The sequence below is a fragment of the Ovis canadensis genome, chromosome 17 (assembly GCF_042477335.2).
Source record: "Ovis canadensis isolate MfBH-ARS-UI-01 breed Bighorn chromosome 17, ARS-UI_OviCan_v2, whole genome shotgun sequence".
Lineage (NCBI taxonomy): Eukaryota > Metazoa > Chordata > Mammalia > Artiodactyla > Bovidae > Ovis > Ovis canadensis.
The window spans coordinates 82,129,663-82,147,932 of NC_091261.1; the positions used below are offsets into that span (position 1 = coordinate 82,129,663).

The 18,270-nt window shown below is 63.4% G+C and overlaps 1 protein-coding gene across 1 annotated transcript; it reads left to right on the plus strand.

Moving 5' to 3' along the window:
- The first annotated feature begins 2,230 nt into the window (after positions 1 to 2,230).
- On the plus strand, positions 2,231 to 16,075 carry TOP3B (DNA topoisomerase III beta). Its single transcript, XM_069558414.1, has 19 exons — positions 2,231 to 2,302; positions 4,223 to 4,378; positions 4,927 to 5,081; positions 5,952 to 6,083; positions 6,858 to 6,964; positions 7,804 to 7,878; positions 8,733 to 8,929; positions 9,061 to 9,217; positions 9,784 to 9,897; positions 11,125 to 11,215; positions 11,463 to 11,617; positions 11,714 to 11,819; positions 12,187 to 12,333; positions 12,406 to 12,579; positions 13,464 to 13,592; positions 14,107 to 14,256; positions 14,526 to 14,626; positions 15,028 to 15,229; positions 15,530 to 16,075. The coding sequence occupies exons 3-19, from the start codon at positions 5,012 to 5,014 to the stop codon at positions 16,006 to 16,008; spliced, it is 2,586 nt and encodes an 861-aa protein (XP_069414515.1). The 5' UTR covers positions 2,231 to 2,302; positions 4,223 to 4,378; positions 4,927 to 5,011; the 3' UTR covers positions 16,009 to 16,075.
- The last annotated feature ends 2,195 nt before the right edge of the window (positions 16,076 to 18,270 follow it).

Here is an 18,270-nt window from a genome sequence, read left to right on the forward strand (position 1 = left end):
GTGGTGCATGGACCACGGTGTGTATAGTAAAGAAACAGCTCCTCCTTGTTCCTGGTTCGTGGGAGGCAGCCTCTAAATACAGCGCTTGTTATTCGGGTGGCCCCTGAGTTTACACTAATGGGTGATTTGCGAAGGATGCTGGCCATGAGGAAAGCCCCACCCAACGATGGGAAGATGGGAACTTTGAGCTGAGCTCCCAGGACGGGGAAGGGGGCTGGAGACCGAGTCCAATCACAGAGCCAGTGGTCCCCGCAACTGTCCTGAGTCATGAAACCCCAGTGGACACCGAGGTTCAGGGGAGCCTCGCAGGCTGCTGGACTGTGGACATGCAGGGTGGAGAGAGAGCCTGAAGACACAGCAGCCCACCTCTGGGGCCCCCACGCCCTGGTGCAGCTCTCTGTTCACTGCTCCTGGCCTGCAGGCTTTACAGCGAAACTGGGGTCGTGAGGATGGAGCTTTCTTCAGCTCTGTAAGGGTCTCTACCAAGTCGTTCAGCCTGAGGGGTTTGGGGAACACCCCCCAAACTTGTGGCCATTTGGTCAGAAATACAGGTGGCCTGCAGATAGCTGAGTTTGCAGCTGGTGCCTGAAATGAGGGATGGGTTTTTTTGGGGTGGGGTCTGTTAGGACCAAACTGAAGCCTGGACAGGCTCTAAGGGGCAGGCTAGGCCTGAGGCTTAGTCTCCAGGAAAGCTGAGGCACTGGGAACTCCCGCAGACAGTGTAGCTCGGCCAATCAGAAAAAAATCCCCGTAGACCCCGCCCGCGCCAGACCTGAGCCAATCCGGATAGGGATGCGAGGTTTAAAAGTCCCGCGCGCATATGGTTTAACCAATCAGCTATGCTGTTGCAGGAACAAAGAACTGTCTGTATAAAAGTAGATGTGATTCAGAGCTCGGGGCTCTCGTCAAGACTCCACTGCCCTGGATGAGACTTGAGCCCTAGGTCGAGCTAGCAATAAACCCCTTTATGCTTTTGCATTGCTGTGGACGTCTTATTCTCTCAGTTTTGGGGACTCGGACACTGGGCATAACAGGGTCGTGTCCTTAAGTTGTGCGAATGTCCTGAACTCCATGTGGCCGGGGTCAGAATCACATTGCGGGACTTTGGTGGTCCAGTGGTCAAGAACTCGCCTGCCGGTCAAGGGACATGGGTTCGGTCCCTGGTGTGTGAAGGTTCCACACGCCCTGGGGCTGTTGTAGCCACGGGAAACAAACTCACTCAGAAGGACGAGGCAGATAGTGGAGTGCAGTTTATTACGCCGGCGGGCCCAAGGCAGAGTCTCCTCTTAGCCAAGGACCCCCACCAGTCTTTGTGAAAACTTTATATACCCTAAGTGTAAAAGGTTCCCTGAAACTAGTCTGAACAAAGGAAAAAGAAAGATACAATCAAAGTTAACCGGTAATCATATGCCTTAAGCCTATATAGTTAACAGTGGACGGTTATCGATAGGCCTGGGGCCATGCCCCGATAAGCATAATAGAATGTATGATTCTGTTCGGTTACACAGATAATTAGGGTATTCTTCTACGCATGGAGAGCCCTTCCTTCAGGGGCCTGGTTTTCCAGCCGGTATGTCGTTTCCATAGATACTGGGCATGTGGAAAGTTCACAGTTCAGCCCAAGATGGAGTCCTGCTTTCAAGACAGAGCCTGTTCTGTTTCCTCCTTCAGGGCGACTAAAGCCGGTGCGCCACAGCTGCTGCGCTGCAACCGGAGCCCGTGCTCTGCCCAGGAGGCCACTGCAACGAGCACCCTGCGCAGGGCAGTGCAGAGGGGCACGACCACCCCCCCCCCCCCAGCAGCTAGAGAAGCCCCCTGCACAGCAAAGACAGCGCAACCAGAAATAAATTAACTTTAAGCATTCTCCTTAAAGAAAGATATTAAAATAAAGCCACGGAAATTATTTTAAGTCTCCTATAAACCCATTACTCTAACACAAAAGGTTATTTTTATTTTCCAATCCCTTTTCCAGATAGGTTTTACATTAGCTCAAACACGAGTTCCACAATGTTTATAGCATTCAAAGAAGCCTGCTATACCCGCATTGGTAGTTTTTAGTTTATTAATAATTGCCATTATTGCCTCCCCGCAGCGAGGGAAGAATGACATGGAAGGTTTCGCAGGAACCCCTGTGACCCCACGTGCTCGGGCCGACTGGAGGGTGCTCCCCGGAACTCTCGAGCCTCGGAACCCACAAGTGCGGGCATGAGGCGCCGGAGGGCAGGGGGGTGGGGAACGCTGTCCGCGGTCGGACCCGGAAGCAGATGGCGGCGAGCCTCCAGGAGCGGGAGGCGGGAAGCAGGTGAGCGGCGAGGGGCTGGGCGGTTTGGGGCGCGGGTCCAGCCCCGCGGCTGGGCGCCGGCCCCAGGCCGGCTCGGCAGTCTCGGCGCCTCCTCCCGGGCGGGCGGGTTCGAGGGGCGTCCGGAGGGCGCGGGCGCTGCGGCCGGGGCCCCTCTGCACCGAGCGGGGTCCGCGTCGCGGGTGGGGACCGAGGCGGCGTCGGGCGGGGTTGGGGCCCAGGCTCCGCCCCCGGCCCGGTCCGGCCCGGAGGGCGCCCGGGGTGTACGAGAGGGCGGGGGCGGCGACAGGCACTTGTCTGAGCAGATCCGCTGGAGTCTTGAGCGCTGCTTTCTCCCGGCGGCCTCGTGTGGCTTCGCTGTCGCTCGAGAAGGGGACGTGAGGAGTCAGCCCAGCGTGGGCTTGGTGGTCAGCGAGCCGGGGGTCCTGAGAGCCTTGGCAAAGGTCTGACACTAGTCTCAGCTGTTCTGAACCTGTCTCACTTCAGATCAGTTCAGTTCAGTCGCTTAGTCGTGTCCGACTCTTTGCGACCCCATGAACCGCAGCACGCCAGGCCTCCCTGTCCACCACCAACTGCCGGAGTTCACTCAAGCTCATCTCCGTTGAGTCAGTGATGCCATCCAACCATCTCCTCCTCTGTCGTCCCCTTCTCCTCCTGCCTTCAATCTTTCCCAGCATCAGGGTCTTTTCCAATGAGTCAGCTCTTTGCATCAGGTGGCCAAAGTATTGGAGTTTCAGCTTCAACATCAGTCCTCTCAATGAACACTCAGGACTGATCCCCTCTAGGATGTACTGGTTGGATCTCCTTGCAGTCTAAGGGACTCTCAAGAGTCTTCTTCAACACCACAGTTCAAAAGCATCAGTTCTTTGGTGGTTAGCTCTCTTCACAGTCCAACTCTCACATCCATACATAACTACTGGAAAAACCATAGCCTTGACGAGTTGGACCTTTGTTGGCAAAGTAACGTTTCTGCTTCTTATGCTGTCTAGGTTAGTCATAACTTTCCTTCCAAGGAGTAAGCGTCTTTTAATTTCATGGCTGCAGTCACCATCTGCAGTGATTTTAGAGCCCTCCAAAATAAAGTCAGCCAGTGTTTCCACTGTTTCCCCATCTATTTGCCATGAAGTGATGGGACTGGATGCCATGATCTTCATTTTCTGAATGTTGAGCTTTAAGCCAACTTTTTCACTCTCCTCTTTAACTTTCTTCAAGAGGCTCTTTAGTTCTTCACTTTCTTCCATAAAGGTGATGTTATCTGCATATCTGAGGTTACTGATATTTCCTCAGGCAATCTTGATTTCAGCTTGTGCTTCTTCCAGCCCAGCGTTTCTCCTCATGTACTCTGCATAGAAGTTAAATAAGCAGGGTGACAATATACAGCCTTGAGGTACTCCTTTTCCTATTTGGAGTCAGTCTGTTGTTCCATGTCTAGTTCTAACTGTTGCTTCCTGACCTGCATACAGGTTTCTAAAGAGGCAGGTCAAGTAGTCTGGTATTCCTATCTCTTTCAGAAATTTCCACAGTTTATTGTGATCCATACAGTCAGAGGCTTTGGCATAGTCAATAAAGCAGAAGTAGATGTTTTTCTGGAACTCTCTTGCTTTTTCCATGATCCAGCGGATGTTGGCAATTTGATCTCTGGTTCCTCTGCCTTTTCTAAAACCAGCTTGAACATCTGGAAGTTCACGGTTCACGTATTGCTGAAGCCTGGCTAGGAGAATTTTCAGCATTGCTTTACTAGCATGTGAGATGAGTGCAGCCTCAGTCTACTCATAGTTTAAGGAGTTCCAACAAAGGCTTCACAGTGAAAGTGAAAAGTGAGAGTCTCTCTGTCATTCCGAGTCTCTGAGACCCCCTGAACTAGACAGTCTGCGGGATTCTGCAGGCCAGAGTACTGCAGTGGGCAGCCTTTTCCTTCTCCAGGAGATCTTCCCAACCCAGGGATCGAACCCAGGTCTCCCGCATTGCTGGCGGATTCTTCACCAGCTGAGCCACCAGGGAAGCGGGCCTTGCAGAATTGCTCATTAAAGACTCAACAAAGTGGTGTTTGCAGCCGTAGCACCGCCTGCAAAGCAGGAGGTGAGAAAGGCTCCTTTCCCCGACTGCCTGGATGTCTGATTCGTCATCAGGGTGGGAAATCCCAGGGGCGTGTAGCTCCTGCTTTAGGCCACAGCGCTCCAGTTAGCTGGCTCACACCCGGCCCGCAGAGGTGGGGCAGGGCAGGCGGGGAGGTCGGTCAGAGCCTGTTGGGAAGGGCCAGGTGAGCTCTGCTGGGGGCTGGATCCCCTGGCTCAGGACGCCGTGAAGTTCAGCCAAGGTGGGGGTGCCGCTCTTGGCCCCAGGGGTAAAAGACAGCTCCACTGGAGGGGGTCAGGCCCAAGGCCCCCCTCTGTCCCCCTCAGGCTTCCTAGTGCAAATCTGGGGCCAAAATCAGCCTGGGGTCGTGGGGCTACCTCACCTCTCTGACAGGAAACCCTAGCCCGCGGCCGGTTCAGTTGCTCTGGGCGGCTGTCTGAGATGCCTTCAGGTCTCCCCAAGCTCCTCTTTCTCACCTCGGGGGTGTTTGATCGCTCAGAGTGGCAGGTGGTGCCAGAAGCCTCGCTGTTGTTTGTGTGTCTTTGTCTCAGGAGTTGGCGTGACGCTGCTCCAGCGCGGTGTCTGAGCCATTTCCCGAGAGCGGAGTGAGGCGGGGCGCTGGCAGCCCGAGGCGAGATGAAGACCGTGCTGATGGTGGCTGAGAAGCCGTCCTTGGCCCAGTCCATCGCCAGGATCCTCTCTCGAGGTAGGAGGGCAGCTCCGACGTCCGGCGGCTTTGGTCTGGGAGCGTGGGCCTTCCTGCCCTGCCGGTCAGGCCTGCCTTGTTCTGAAGCGGCCCCAGGCCCCTGGAGTCGAGTCTGTTCAGGAACAGCAGGCATGGACGGAGCCCTTGGCCCCTGAGTCACTTAGTTCCTGTGGGGTGCGGTTTCCTCCACACTCAGCGTGAGCCAGGCCTCCCCAGGCACGACCAGGAGCCCGTGGCAGGCAGGCTGCTGCGGGAGCGATGTGCAGGCAGTGTGGCTGCCCTCGAACGGCAGAAGCCGGCCCTGCTAACTTGTGCAGGAAGCCCACTGCAAGGCCGCGGCCCCAGCCTGGTCTGCCAGGGCCATGCCCGGCGTCAGCGCCACTGCCCCACGGACACCCAGCCACACCCACGCCCCTCATGCCACTCGAGAGCGCCACGAGGCTGAGCCGCAGCCTCAGGGCACCTGCCCTCGCCCTAGCTTGGCCCTGGGTACTTGGGTGCTGGGGACGCAGAGATGGCAGGCGTCTGCCTTGACCTTCCCTTGGTCCAGTGGCTGAGGGAAGAGGCGGCCCCAGAGCAGCAGGCTGAGAAGTTGTGGTCGGGAGGGGAGGGGAGACTCAGACGTGCCTGGTCCCCAGAGGCCGAGAGAGACCAGCAGAGGGACCCTCCGTGGGTGTCAGGAGGTCACCCTGGGGTCGACAGTGAGGGAGTGTCCGGGGCATTTCTGGGGAGGGTCTGAAAGAGGCAGGAATCAAATTCAGGAGTGAACTCAGAAGTGTGGAGAACAGCCCTCGAGCGGTCTGCGAGCACTGCGGGGCGGCCTGGCCTCGGGAGGCTGCGTCAGGCCCGGCCCGCCTGTGCCCCCCGCAGGCAGCATGTCCTCACGCAAAGGGCTGAACGGGGCCTGCTCGGTGCATGAGTACAGTGGGGCCTTCGAGGGCCAGCCGGCCCGCTTCAAGATGACGTCGGTCTGCGGCCACGTGATGACGCTGGACTTCCTGGGTGAGCCCCGCCCACCCCCATTCCACCGAGGAACCCCGCCCCGTGCTGCCCACGGCCCGCAGGAAGCCCGGGGCGGGCTCGGGGCAGACAGGTTTGTCCAGGACCGGTGAGTCCGAGGCCAGCAGGCTGTAGGGGGCTGCCCTGCAGTTCCCGCTCCAGCAGTGGCCCTCGTGGAGGGCAGCGTGGAGGCGGTGGCCTGCCCCTGAGCGGGGGCCTGGCCCGTGCAGCTGTTGTGGTGAGAGCTGCCGCCTGCCAGGGTGCCCGTTGTCTGCGGGCACTTGGCAGCTGGCACCGGAAGTCCAGCGCCAGTGACCCCTTGGGCTGGCTCCAGGCCCACGGTCGCTGTGGGTCCGACTGGGGCTCTGGGCCTCGCAGCTTGTCTGCTCCTCATGTGTGGAGGGTCTGAGGACAGTGCCGTCCCCTGCCAGGATCGTCCAGGTCCCCTGCACCCCGAGCCTCAAGTGGAGAAGCGGGGAGCAGTGCACAGGACGGGGCCTGAGGACACTGAGGTCCCCTGGGATCCGCTGCGCGCTTGTCCGGGCTGGCCAAGCGCTGGGCGGGGAGAGGGTGCAGACAGTGGCTGGAGAGGAGACGGGGCGAGCGGCGTGACTCTTGCTGCGCAGTCAGCCCGCCAGGAGCGGTGCCCCCGCTGCAGGCCTGCCCAGAGCTGGCCTACTCCTGAGCAAGGGAGGCCCTGCTCCAAGCCTCCCTGTCCTGGGGTCGTGGGCCCTGTAGGTGTGACGTGTGATCCTGACGTCCCTGTGTGTGTCACAGGAAAGTACAACAAGTGGGACAGAGTGGACCCCGCCGAGCTGTTCAGCCAGGCCCCGACGGAGAAGAAGGAGGCCAACCCCAAGCTGAGCATGGTGAAGTTCCTGCAGGTGTGTCCCGGGCCCCCTGGCGCCCACGCCTCCCCTCACGGCCTGGGCACCCCGGCCACTCAGCCCCCAGACCAGCCTCCTGCTTTTAAAATGGTTTGGTGGTGGCGGATTCTAAAACAAACGTAAACACGGGGACTTCCCTGGGAGTCCAGGGGTTAAGAATCTCCCTGCCAGTGCAGGGGACGCGGGTTCGATCCCTGGGCCGGGAGGACCCCACGTGCTGCGGGATAACTAAGCCTGAGCGCCCCGAGTGCTGCGCCAGCGGTCCAGAGCTGGGGCTTCATACTGCGCCATGACGAGAGAGTGGCCCCGTCGCATGACGAGAGAAAGCCACACACAGCAGCGAGGCCCCAGTGCAGCCAGGAGCAAAAATAAAAAGACAGAACTTTAAGAAGTCAAGAACAATGGAAAGAACGCAGACCCACGGTAAAGGTTAGAAAAGGAGTGAGAGGAGGAGAGGAGCTCATCTGTGACCTCACCGCCTAGGATGGCTGCCGCTGACCTTTAGGTAAAGGTTAGAAAAGGATGAGGAGGAAAGGAGCTCATCTGTGACCTCACCGCCTAGGACGACTGCCGCTGACCTTCAGGCGTTTCAGTTCAGCCTTCTTTTTTTGATTCAGTTTTGGGGGTCAAGGTCTCGTGGCATTTATTATGTTTTTTGGTCTAAAAACTAGCAGTTCTGAACTACATTCTTTGCTGAGAGGCCGGTGGCTCCACTTGGTGACTCCTGCCCTGGGCTCCAGGCCTTCCGAGGGCTGTCTGGGGGGCTCGGGGCCGCGCTCTCTGCGCCAGGCAGCGGTGGCCGGGCTGGGCAGCGCACACCCCGTGTCTCTGCGCAGGTAGAGGGCAGGGGCTGCGACTGCATCGTGCTGTGGCTGGACTGCGACAAGGAGGGCGAGAACATCTGCTTCGAGGTGAGAGGCTGGGGCCGCCACGCGGGGGCGCGGGCTGCGGCTCTGGAGCCCCCGTGGACGCTGACGGTGCAGGGGCTCTGCCCGGGCTAGGAGCGTCCCGTCGCCGGGCGGGCAGCTTGTGAGGAAGTGCTGAGGCAGGACTTCCCTGGCGGAGGGCTGCCCGGAGGGGAGTGTGGGTTCTGAGTGTCGGGCGCGGCCCCTTGCGGCCAGGTGCCTTGTCGCACCCCTTCACCCCTCTCCCCACCCCCGCCAGCTCTGTGCTCCACGACGATGCCCGCCCCGCCTTTGCCACCCCAGGGCAGGTGCCGCTCCCAGGCCTGCCTCCGCAGGAGCCCCTCAGGCTCTGACACCCCTCTGTCACTCGGGGACCTCTCCCGGCCCCGCCCCTGCCCCTACGCCTCCCCTGGGCCCTCCGTGTGGGGTGGACACTGTCGTCCCGTGAGGAAGCCACATGGCCTGCAGACTCTGGGCGAGTCTGGGCTCTGGGACCCCAGGCCCGCCAGGCTGTGGCCTGGAGCTGCTGCTGCTACCCGCCTGCTGCCTTGCCTTCTCTGCCGTCTCTATATTTCCTCCCGTTGCTGGAGGGTCTCCCAGATGCCGCCCCCCTCCCCATGCTCTCCTCGAGAAGGTGGGCTTAGCAGCCGGGATCTCTTGCGTTCTTGGTGGTAGCGCCTCCTGGTTGAGGGTGGAAGCCGCTGTAAGAAGAGGGGTGTGAGCGGGGCGGGGAAGGGAGCGTGGTGGCCGGAGGCCCGTAGACACGAAGGCTGCGGAGGGCAGGGCGGTGGCTGGCCGGCGGAAGTGGCTGGGGTGGGCCCCCGGGCGAGCCCTGGGCGTCACTGCCGGGTGCCCCCCAGGTGCTGGACGCGGTGCTGCCTGTCATGAAGCAGACCCACAGCGGCGAGCAGACGGTGTTCCGGGCCCGCTTCAGCTCCATCACGGACACGGACATCTGCGCTGCCATGGCCCGCCTGGGCGAGCCCGACCACAACGAGGCGCTCTCGGTGGACGCGCGGCAGGAGCTGGACCTCCGCATCGGCTGCGCCTTCACGAGGTGCCCCTGCCCCCCCAGGCCCAACCAGAGACGGGAGACTGTCCGCCTTCTCGGTCCCTGAGACAGCTGTCTCGCCGAAGCGCGAGGGTGCCTGACCAAAGCATCCTCATCTCCCTGACCCCCCTTCACAGGTTCCAGACTAAATACTTCCAAGGGAAATACGGCAACCTGGACAGCTCGCTCATCTCCTTCGGGCCGTGCCAGACCCCCACGCTGGGGTTCTGTGTGGAAAGGCATGACAAGATCCAGTCCTTCAAACCGGAGACCTACTGGGTGCTGCAGGCCAAGGTCCGCGGCCTTTTCCCGTTCGCACTGGGGCTTGCTGGGCTTGGGTGTAGCTTCTGAGCACCTCCACTGTCGTCGTCCCCAGGCCCAGGGCACGGGTGTGGGCCGCCGTCCCACCATGGGTGCGGGAGAGGGCCGTCCAGCGCAGGCCAAGGTCCGCGGCCGGGGCGATCGGGTCCAGGGACTGCACTGAGGGCCGTGGGCCACTGGCCTTCCAGCTCCTAAAAAGCCTTGGAACACGTTTTCCAAGTGAGATAAAAGGAAGGTTCTCCTAAGGCTCCGAGTATGACTCGGGGCCGCTGCACTCCACACGGGGCTGGGGTCCCCTGTGGGGGCGCTGCAACGCCCCTGTGGACAGCTCAGCCTTGGCGCTGGGCTCCTGTCCTGAGACTGCCTCCCTCATCTCAGCAGAAGGCCTCTGCCAGAGCAGCCTGTGCTCGGGGAGGGGCTGGGCTGCGCCCCTGAACAGCCTCGGCCGTGAGCCCTTCCAGCCAGGCCAGGCTCCAGCTGCCTGGCCTCTCCTCGCGGGCGGTGGCTCACCCTGCCTCTGCTCCTGCGCCCTCCCGCAGGTGGACGTCGACAAGGACCGCTCCCTCCTCCTGGACTGGGACCGCGTCCGCGTGTTCGACCGGGAGGTCGCACAGATGTTCCTGAACATGACCAGGCTCGAGGAGGAGGCCCAGGTGCGCTGCTTGGGGCCGCGGGGGCCTCTGCTGACCAGGGTGCAGGGCTCCCTCTGTCTCTCTGGAACACAGACACCTTTTAGAGAGAAGACTAGTTGCTCCCACACACGCCCCCACCACGGTCCTGCCCCGCCCCCCAGGCTGGGACCGCCACACAGCTGCCTGACTGGTGAACATGCCCTGCGGGCACCCCCTTGCTCGGGGGCTCCCGCCCCACTGTCCGCCCTCGGTGGCACGTCCAGCTGGAGGCCCTTGTGCCCGTCGAGAGCCTGCCCAGGGCCCACAGCCGGCTCGGCCACTCCGGGCCGATGGCTCTCCTGGCTCCCCTGCCACGCTCCCCGCTCGGGTCTCAGGAATTGGAGGCGTGGCTGCGTGGCTGGTAGGAAGAGGCTGATGCCACGTGCCAGGGGATGGGCCACATGGGACTGGCAGGTCCACGGTCGTGGCGGCTTGTGCCCTGCAGTCGCGCCTTCATGGGTCCCTCTTGCCCAGTGCAGCTGATTCAGGCACCGGAGCTGCTTCTAAAGCTGCCCCACGCTTCTGCCTGTGACAGCCACCGCACCTGGGCCTCCCCGTCGTGATCCCAGGCTCCACTGCTGCGTCTGTCTGTCCAGAGCTCGGGGTGTGGCCCTGGCCGGGTTCACGTGGGGTCGGCAGGGGTGAGCGTGGCAGTTGAGAAGCCTGGGTTGCTTCTGCCGTAGGCAGGATGCTCACCTCTTCAACAGCCGTTCAGCCCAGAGGCTGAGCTGGTTGCTCACCTCGCTTTTCCGCGAGTGGGAGCTTTTCACTGAAGTTCCTCCTGGTGACCCACAGTTAGAAGTTAGGAGATTTTACAGAAAAAGTTCCGACTTCCCGCTTTTCCTGACGAATCAGAAGGTGTAGCTACACTTGCGGGCACCATGAGGAGCAAGCAGCTGCCCCTGCGATGGGCCCTCACCCCAGGACCCCCGCCTTCTCTGCAGATGGAGATGCTGGCTCCCGGCGGGCTCCCAACGTGCAGCCTCTTCTCCTGACTCCTCCCTTCCTCCAGGTTTTCTCTCCCGAAAAAAAGTCTCTAGAATTCCCTTTCGTTTTCCTTTCTTGGGCCTGAACAAACGTTCATTCGCGTCGTGAGGCCGCTGTAACGGGAGCTAGAGCAGCCCGGAGGACGAGTGAGAGTCAGACCCTCCGGGCTCCTCTCGTGCCTGCCCGCCCTGTCCGCCCTGCCCTGACCCCTCCCACCCCCAGGTGGAGGCCACAAGCAGGAAGGAGAAGGCCAAGCAGCGGCCCCTGGCCCTGAACACTGTGGAGATGCTGCGTGTGGCCAGCTCTGCCTTGGGTAAGTGCGGGCGCTGTTCCTCTCTCAGGGCCCCGTGACTTGGAAGCACAAGCTGCCTGGCTGTAGGAAGGGATGGTTGCCGCCAGGCAAGGGGCCGGCCCTGTCTCGAGAGCCACGCCGGTCATCTGCGCCTGCCCTGCTGGGGGAGTTTGGCCTTGGGCCAGTGGACAAGGGCACTGGCCTCCCAGGAGCCTGAGCATCTCGCCTGGGGCACCCGGTGTCGGCGCTGAGCCCGCGTCTCTGGCAGGAATGGGCCCGCAGCACGCCATGCAGACCGCCGAGCGGCTGTACACGCAGGGCTACATCAGCTACCCGCGCACCGAGACCACCCACTACCCCGAGAGCTTCGACCTGAAGGGGCCCCTGCGGCAGCAGGCCAACCACCCCTACTGGGCTGACACGGTGAGCTGCGCCAGGCCAGGGTGGCAGCCGCGCTCCCTGCGAGGGCCGGGGGCCGAGCCTGGCTCACGCCCCGCTCCGTCCCGGCTGCCCCCGCAGGTGAAGCGGCTCTTAGCAGAAGGTCTCAACCGCCCACGGAAAGGTCACGATGCTGGTGACCATCCCCCCATCACCCCCATGAAGTCTGCCACGGAGGCTGAGTTAGGTATGGGGGCTCCCCCAGACTGGCACACCCCCTGGCACACACACAAGCATGCACGCACGCATGCATCAAGCTTCACAAGAGAGCAGGGTGAGGCGCGCTGGTAACCCGATCTCTGGAGGGTCAGGCCCCACGGCAGCGTGGGGCCGTCTGAAAGCTGTGCTGCATTGCTGGGCCGGGATAGGAGTGAGGTGGTGATGGGGGCAGGTGCTGCCTCGGGAGGCCCTGGGGCAGAAGGCCAGGCGGGGCCGGGTGACAGGCTCAGCGGTGGGGAGTCCCGGGGGCTGGGCGCAGGGGCCCCAGTGCCATAGCAGGAGCGTGGGGCTGCCTGGAGCTGGAGCCTGGCGCTGAGTGGCCGCGCCCGTGGCAGGGGGCGAGGCCTGGCGCCTCTACGAGTACATCACCCGGCACTTCATCGCCACCGTGAGCCACGACTGCAAGTACCTGCAGAGCAGTGTCTCCTTCCGGATTGGGCCCGAGCACTTCACCTGCACGGGCAAGACCGTCATCTCCCCAGGTAGGGGCGGCGGGCGGCGGCTCCCCCTCCGTGGATACGTGGCGAGTGTCCTGAGGGCCGGTGTCTCTGCAGGCTTCACGGAGATCATGCCCTGGCAGAGTGTGCCCCTGGAGGAGAGCCTGCCCACCTGCCAGAAGGGCGACACCCTGGCCGTGGCCGAGGTCAAGCTGCTGGAGAAGCAGACGAGCCCGCCGGACTACCTGACTGAGGCCGAGCTCATCACCCTCATGGAGAAGCATGGCATCGGTGGGTCCCGCCCGGGGCCCCCACCCCGCCCAGGGCCTGCTGTGGCCCGCCGAGCGTGGCAGGGCAGCTGGGGACCCTGGCTGAGGCCTCCACCTCCGGACCTGGCCTTGGGGCTAGAGATGTGTCCTTGGCACTACCTCCACCTCCAGGGCTGAGCGTTGGCCAAGGGGGCCACTGACTCACCCACAGGGAGGACGTAAAGCTCAGGTCAAGTCCACGGACAACAGGAAGGCCAAAGCCCCACAGCACTTTCCCTGGGGCCGGAAGCTCCACGTGGGGGCGGCGTCTTCAGGAGCTTGTGTGGCCACCGCTGCGCAGGTGAGGGGTCTTGCCGAGACCCCAGGCCCGGGGCTGTGACTCGAGTCCTCACACCCCTGGAGCCAGCCCCGTACCGCAGGAGGGGCCCTGCCTTTTCCTGAGGTTTCGCTCTGGTGAACCAGGCCCCTAGAGGCTGATAGGCTCTGGACGGTCGTGGGACAGCTTGCAGGCCTGCCCCGGACTGTCCTGCGGACTTGCCGCGGAGGCCGCTCCGCAGCTGCACGTGTCCATGGGGCCAATCAGGAGGGGCCCCGAGGCCACGTAGCCGGCGGGTGTGCCAGGTGCTGGGGGCCACTTGGCAGTGGAGCTCTGTGTGCATGGGTCTGGGCCGTGGTTCTGGAACGGTGCGTGTGCCGTGGGGCGAGGCGGAGAGGGGCTTGGGAGGTCACATTCACCAGACGCTAGGGGCGGGCGGCTGAGCTTCTTCACCTCTGAGCCACCCGGAACCTCCGCGTCAAGTCCGCGGGACAGTCCGGGGCAGGCCTGCGAGCGGCCCTGGGAGTCGGGGCTGAGAAGCCGGCTTCACAGCGCGGGCGGAGGGAGAGCCGAGTCCGTGCTGTGCGCAGGGACGGACGCCAGCATCCCCGTGCACATCAACAACATCTGCCAGCGCAACTACGTGGTCGTGGAGAGCGGGCGCCGGCTCAAGCCCACCAACCTCGGCATCGTCCTGGTGCATGGCTACTACAAGATCGGTGAGCCTGGCCACGCCCCCACCTCAGGGCACGCCCCGGCCACGCCTCCCGCCTGGGCCACGCCTCCCATCCCCAGTGCGCCCCCAATCATGCCTCCCACTGCAGGCCACGCCCCACTGCAAGGCCCGCCCTGGCCACGCCTCTCACCGCAGGGCCCGCCCCAGTCACCGCCCACTGCAGGGCCCGCCCGGCCACAGCTTCCATCCCAGTGCCCGCCCCGGCCGGGCTGATAGTCTCCTGGAAGTGTTGGGGGTCTGAGAGCAGGGGCCTGGATTCCTGCAGACTGGCTCCTGGCCGGCCCTGGGGTCCTTGCTGCTGGACGGTGTATCTGCCCTGAGAGGTCCCCAGGGGCCGTGGGAGACAGCAGGGAGCTCAGCCGGGCAGCCTGTCCGCTGACAGCATCCTGTGACGGGGGTGCTCTGGTCGCCCGCGCAGGACTCCTGGGGAGATCGCAGGTGGGAGCCCTACCCCTGCGCGCGGCGCGAGGGCTCACAGCGCCCCCGCCCGCCCGCAGACGCCGAGCTGGTGCTGCCCACCATCCGCAGCGCCGTGGAGAAGCAGCTGAACCTGATTGCGCAAGGCAGAGCCGACTTCCGCCAGGTGTTGGGCCACACCCTGGACGTCTTCAAGAGGAAGTTCCACTACTTCGTGGACTCCATCGCAGGTGAGTGTGCCCCTTCCCTGCCCTTCAGCAGGGGGGCCCGGCTCAGGGCTGTCATCCCCCTCAGGGAGACCCGCTCCCAGGCCCTGGCTCCAGGGGGCTGTCGGGACCCCAAGGCGAGCGTGCTGGCAGCCCTCGGTGCACGTGGCTCGTCTTGCAGACGGGGCTGCCCTCGCCGTGCCGTCACCCACCGTCAGGGGCACCCTTGGCCACATGCTTTGGGGAGGCGGCGGCCGGGGCTGGGCCGTGACTCGCGCCCCGCTGGCTTGCAGGCATGGATGAACTGATGGAGGTGTCCTTCTCGCCCCTGGCGGCCACGGGCAAGCCCCTCTCCCGCTGCGGGAAGTGCCACCGGTTCATGAAGTACATCCAGGTAGGAGGGCACGTGTGCCCGACGGGCAGCCTCGCTCCCGCGGCCTTCACGTGGAGTGACTGCGAGGCCCGGGCAGCTTCTCCAGCAGACACCCAGCGCTGCACTCAGGCCCAGCAGCGCGTGAGCCGTGGGGCCCCTGAACCACGTGCCGTCCACGCTCTCCTGACCCCGCGTTATTCGCTGTCGGGGGAACTGACGCACGCTGGGACCTTAGCAGCGCCTTTGTGTGTGTGTGAAGCAGTGAACACCCTGAGACTCGGTGACCAGAGGCCCTGAGGTCCTGGCGATACTCCACACCGCCCACCCCCCGCGAGTGTCCCGGGGAGGTGGAGGGCGGCAGGCGGCCGGTGGGGCAGGAGGCCCCGGCAGCCCCGTGACCCCTGCCCCCCAACCCCGCCCAGGCCAAGCCGAGCCGCCTGCACTGCTCACACTGCGACGAGACCTACACGCTGCCCCAGAACGGCACCATCAAGCTCTACAAGGAGCTGCGGTGCCCGCTGGACGACTTCGAGCTGGTGCTGTGGTCGTCGGGCTCCAGGGGCAAGAGCTACCCGCTGTGCCCCTACTGCTCCAACCACCCGCCCTTCCGGGACATGAAGAAGGGTGAGCGCCGCCCGCCTGGCGGGCGCCCCGTCCCTGCCTCCGGTAGCTTCCAGGGCGGCCAGGGGCCCCACCTGGGCCTGAGGCAGAGAGATAAAGGAGGGTGGACCCGACTGAGGGCCGCCCGGACGCCCTTCCGGAAAGCTCGGCGGTGGGGGTGGGGAGGGGGGGGTAGCGGGGGCGGGGAGACGTGGGGGTCGAGGACGCCCTGGAGAAGCGGAGCCCAGGGCGCGTGCGCGGGGCGAGAGGCGGGGCCCTGCCCGGTGGGGCCGGCGCGTGCGCCTCACGCGGGCTTCCCCGCAGGCGCGGGCTGCAACGAGTGCACGCACCCCGGCTGCCAGCACTCGCTCAGCATGCTGGGCGTCGGCCAGTGCGTGGAGTGCGAGAGCGGCGTGCTGGTGCTCGACCCCACGTCCGGCCCCAAGTGGCGCGTGGCCTGCAACAGGTGCAGCGTGGTGGCCCACTGCTTCGAGAATGCCCACCGCGTGCGCGTGTCCGCCGAGACGTGCGCCGCCTGCGAGGCCGCCCTGCTGGACGTGGACTTCAACAAGGCCAAGTCCCCGCTGCCGGGCAACGGCACGCAGCACACGGGCTGCGTCTTCTGCGACCCCATCTTCCAGGAGCTGGTGGAGCTGAAGCACGCGGCCTCATGCCACCCTATGCACCGCGGGCCCGGGCGGAGGCAGGGCCGGGGCCGGGGCCGGGGCCGGAGGCCAGCGGGGAAGCCGGGTCCCCGGCGGCCCAAGGACAAGATGTCAGCCCTGGCAGCCTACTTTGTGTGACGGCCGGCAGGCTCCGTGCCGCAGCCTCCGGGCCACGGGGGTCATTAAAGGCGGTGTCTTCTGCAGAGCCAGCGGCTCCCCTGCCTCGCCTGCTGTCAGAGGGCTGTGCCCATCTCCTCGTCTCTCCCCGTTCCTGCACATGCCCCCCGAGTGCCCGCCCCGCCCGAGTCCTGCAGGGGGGCAACTGCACACAGAACCAGGAGTAGACCCAGTCCAGGGTGCCCGCCACGCTCCGGCGTGTGTGAGATGGGGCACAGTGTCCCTATGTCAGGGTGCCTGGTCGCCAGGGAGGCAAGAAGCCCCTGCCGCCCATGCCCAGCTGTCCTAGGCCGGGGGGGGGGGGGGGCACCTCCCTGCGTGTTGGCCCTCACTCCACCCACTGCCCATTGCGTGGGTGTGCGTGGGGGGGGGCCTGCATGTGACCCTGGCACCCCAGACCTGTTCGCCTTCCAGTTCTCAAACGTGTCCCCTCAGGCAGAGGTGGGTGGCAGCAGATGGCAGGGTCGGGGGCCACACCACCTGCAGGACTCAGGTCACCTGCCCACTTCCCGTGCCCACTCCACCTGAGGGCACCCCCCTCAGCCCACCACATGCCCACCTTGGAACTTTGCCCCCTGCCAGGCCTCTGCCTGAGGGGCCCCTGTGAAACGCCTCCACAAGCCTGCATGCGGGGCAGGTTGGAGTTGTGGTGCCCATACATGGACTGCTGCCTGAGTTGTAGGTTCGCCCGGGAGGCTGGAACTCAGGCCTGGTGGGCCAGGCCACACGGGAGGCTCCTTTCCCAGCGGTAGAGCCAGGGCTGGAGCTGAGGCGGGCGAGGTGGGGTGGGAGGAGCAGACACCAGCCACAGGGCGGGTCAGCTCCTGGGTGTAGGGTTGGCCCGGTGCCCACTAGAGGAGGCACACTGCTGGCCAGGCAGCACGCCTTGCTTCCCCACCACCTCCCGGTGCTGGCCTTGGCATCAGTGCTCTGAGGGGTCTTGTGTGGGCCTGCCCGGGAGCCCCTCACCCACACGGTGGTCCTCAAACCTCATACTTGTTCTGGGTACACTTTGAGAAACACTGAGGCAGAGTCTCACAACAGCCCAGGAGGATAGGTTGGCACCTGTTGATCCCCTTTTTCTTGATACGGAAACGATATGGGACAGCTAAGGAACATGTTAAAGGTCACACGTCACAAGCACTTAACCACAGCCTTGCTGGGGTCACCATGCTGACTTGCAGCTGGGGTCGGGTTACAGGGTCTAGGAAGGCCTGAGAAGGGGCCCCACCCTGCCTTCTCTGCCCAGATGCCCACTGCCTTCTAGATCTTCCCCTACCCAGTCTCTGTCCTTCCAATCCGGCCCACTCATAGTTCTCCAGACTCCTGGTAGTGAATCTTAGTTCCTGGGCCGGGCACAGGCCGTGTGCCCACCCGGAGGTCAGGTGGGCAGGGCTCCAGTGGGGCTTCTGAGGGCTCTTCCAAAAAAGCTTATGCTTCACAACTGCGTTGATATAAAGATGAACATATTCATGTTACATATTAAAACATTTTCTTTGACCTAAACGTTCTTTATCTTTCGGTGTTAAAACACTTCCAGGGAATTCCACGGCGGTCCGGTGCTTAGGACTCCCCACTTCCGTGGCCGGGGACGTGGAGGGTCCCCGGTCGGGGAAGTAGTATCCCACAAGCTGTGTAGAACGGCCCCCAGTTTTCTCCTTTGGCCTCTATGGTGGCAGAGAAGCGGCCCCCCGAAGGCGTCTGGGTCCTGGGCCCTGGGCCCTGGAACTGTGCTGCTCTTAGATGACCTGGTGACGAGGAGCCAGGGCTGCAGGCTGAATTAGGGCTGGTCATCTGACTTTAGAACAGATAACCCTGGGTCATCTGGGTGGCCCAAAGTCATCACAAGGGTCTTCTTGGCTCTGAAGGTAGGGGACCATGAGCTAAAAGAGGCGGGGCAGTTAGAAGCTGAAAAAGGAGGGAAAACAGACTCCCTCTAGAGTCCCCAGAAGGGAAGGGCACCCTGATGACCGTTGAACGTAGGCCGTTGAGACCCTGCAGGCTTCCGACCTCCAGGCCTGCAGATACTAAGTGTGTCTGTTTGTGGCAGTACGAAATTAAGGGTCCCTGAAAGGGTCGTGAGCCCCGGGCAGTGTCGGGTGGCACCCCCGCTCCACAGCCGCTGACCCGCTCTCGACTGTGCAAGCTGCCGAGTGTCTGGGCGCCCCCGAGGAAGGGGTTGCTTTGTCCACCTACCGGGCCGCCGCGGGCGGAGGAGACGCG

Bases quoted from the DNA above. Each gene is read 5' to 3' on its own strand.
- TOP3B (XM_069558414.1), top strand. From the start codon at position 5,012: ATGAAGACCGTGCTGATGGTGGCTGAGAAGCCGTCCTTGGCCCAGTCC. The intron at 8,930-9,060 runs GTGCCCCTGCCC...CCCCCTTCACAG, and splicing joins ATCGGCTGCGCCTTCACGAG to GTTCCAGACTAAATACTTCC. The intron at 9,218-9,783 runs GTCCGCGGCCTT...GCCCTCCCGCAG, and splicing joins ACTGGGTGCTGCAGGCCAAG to GTGGACGTCGACAAGGACCG.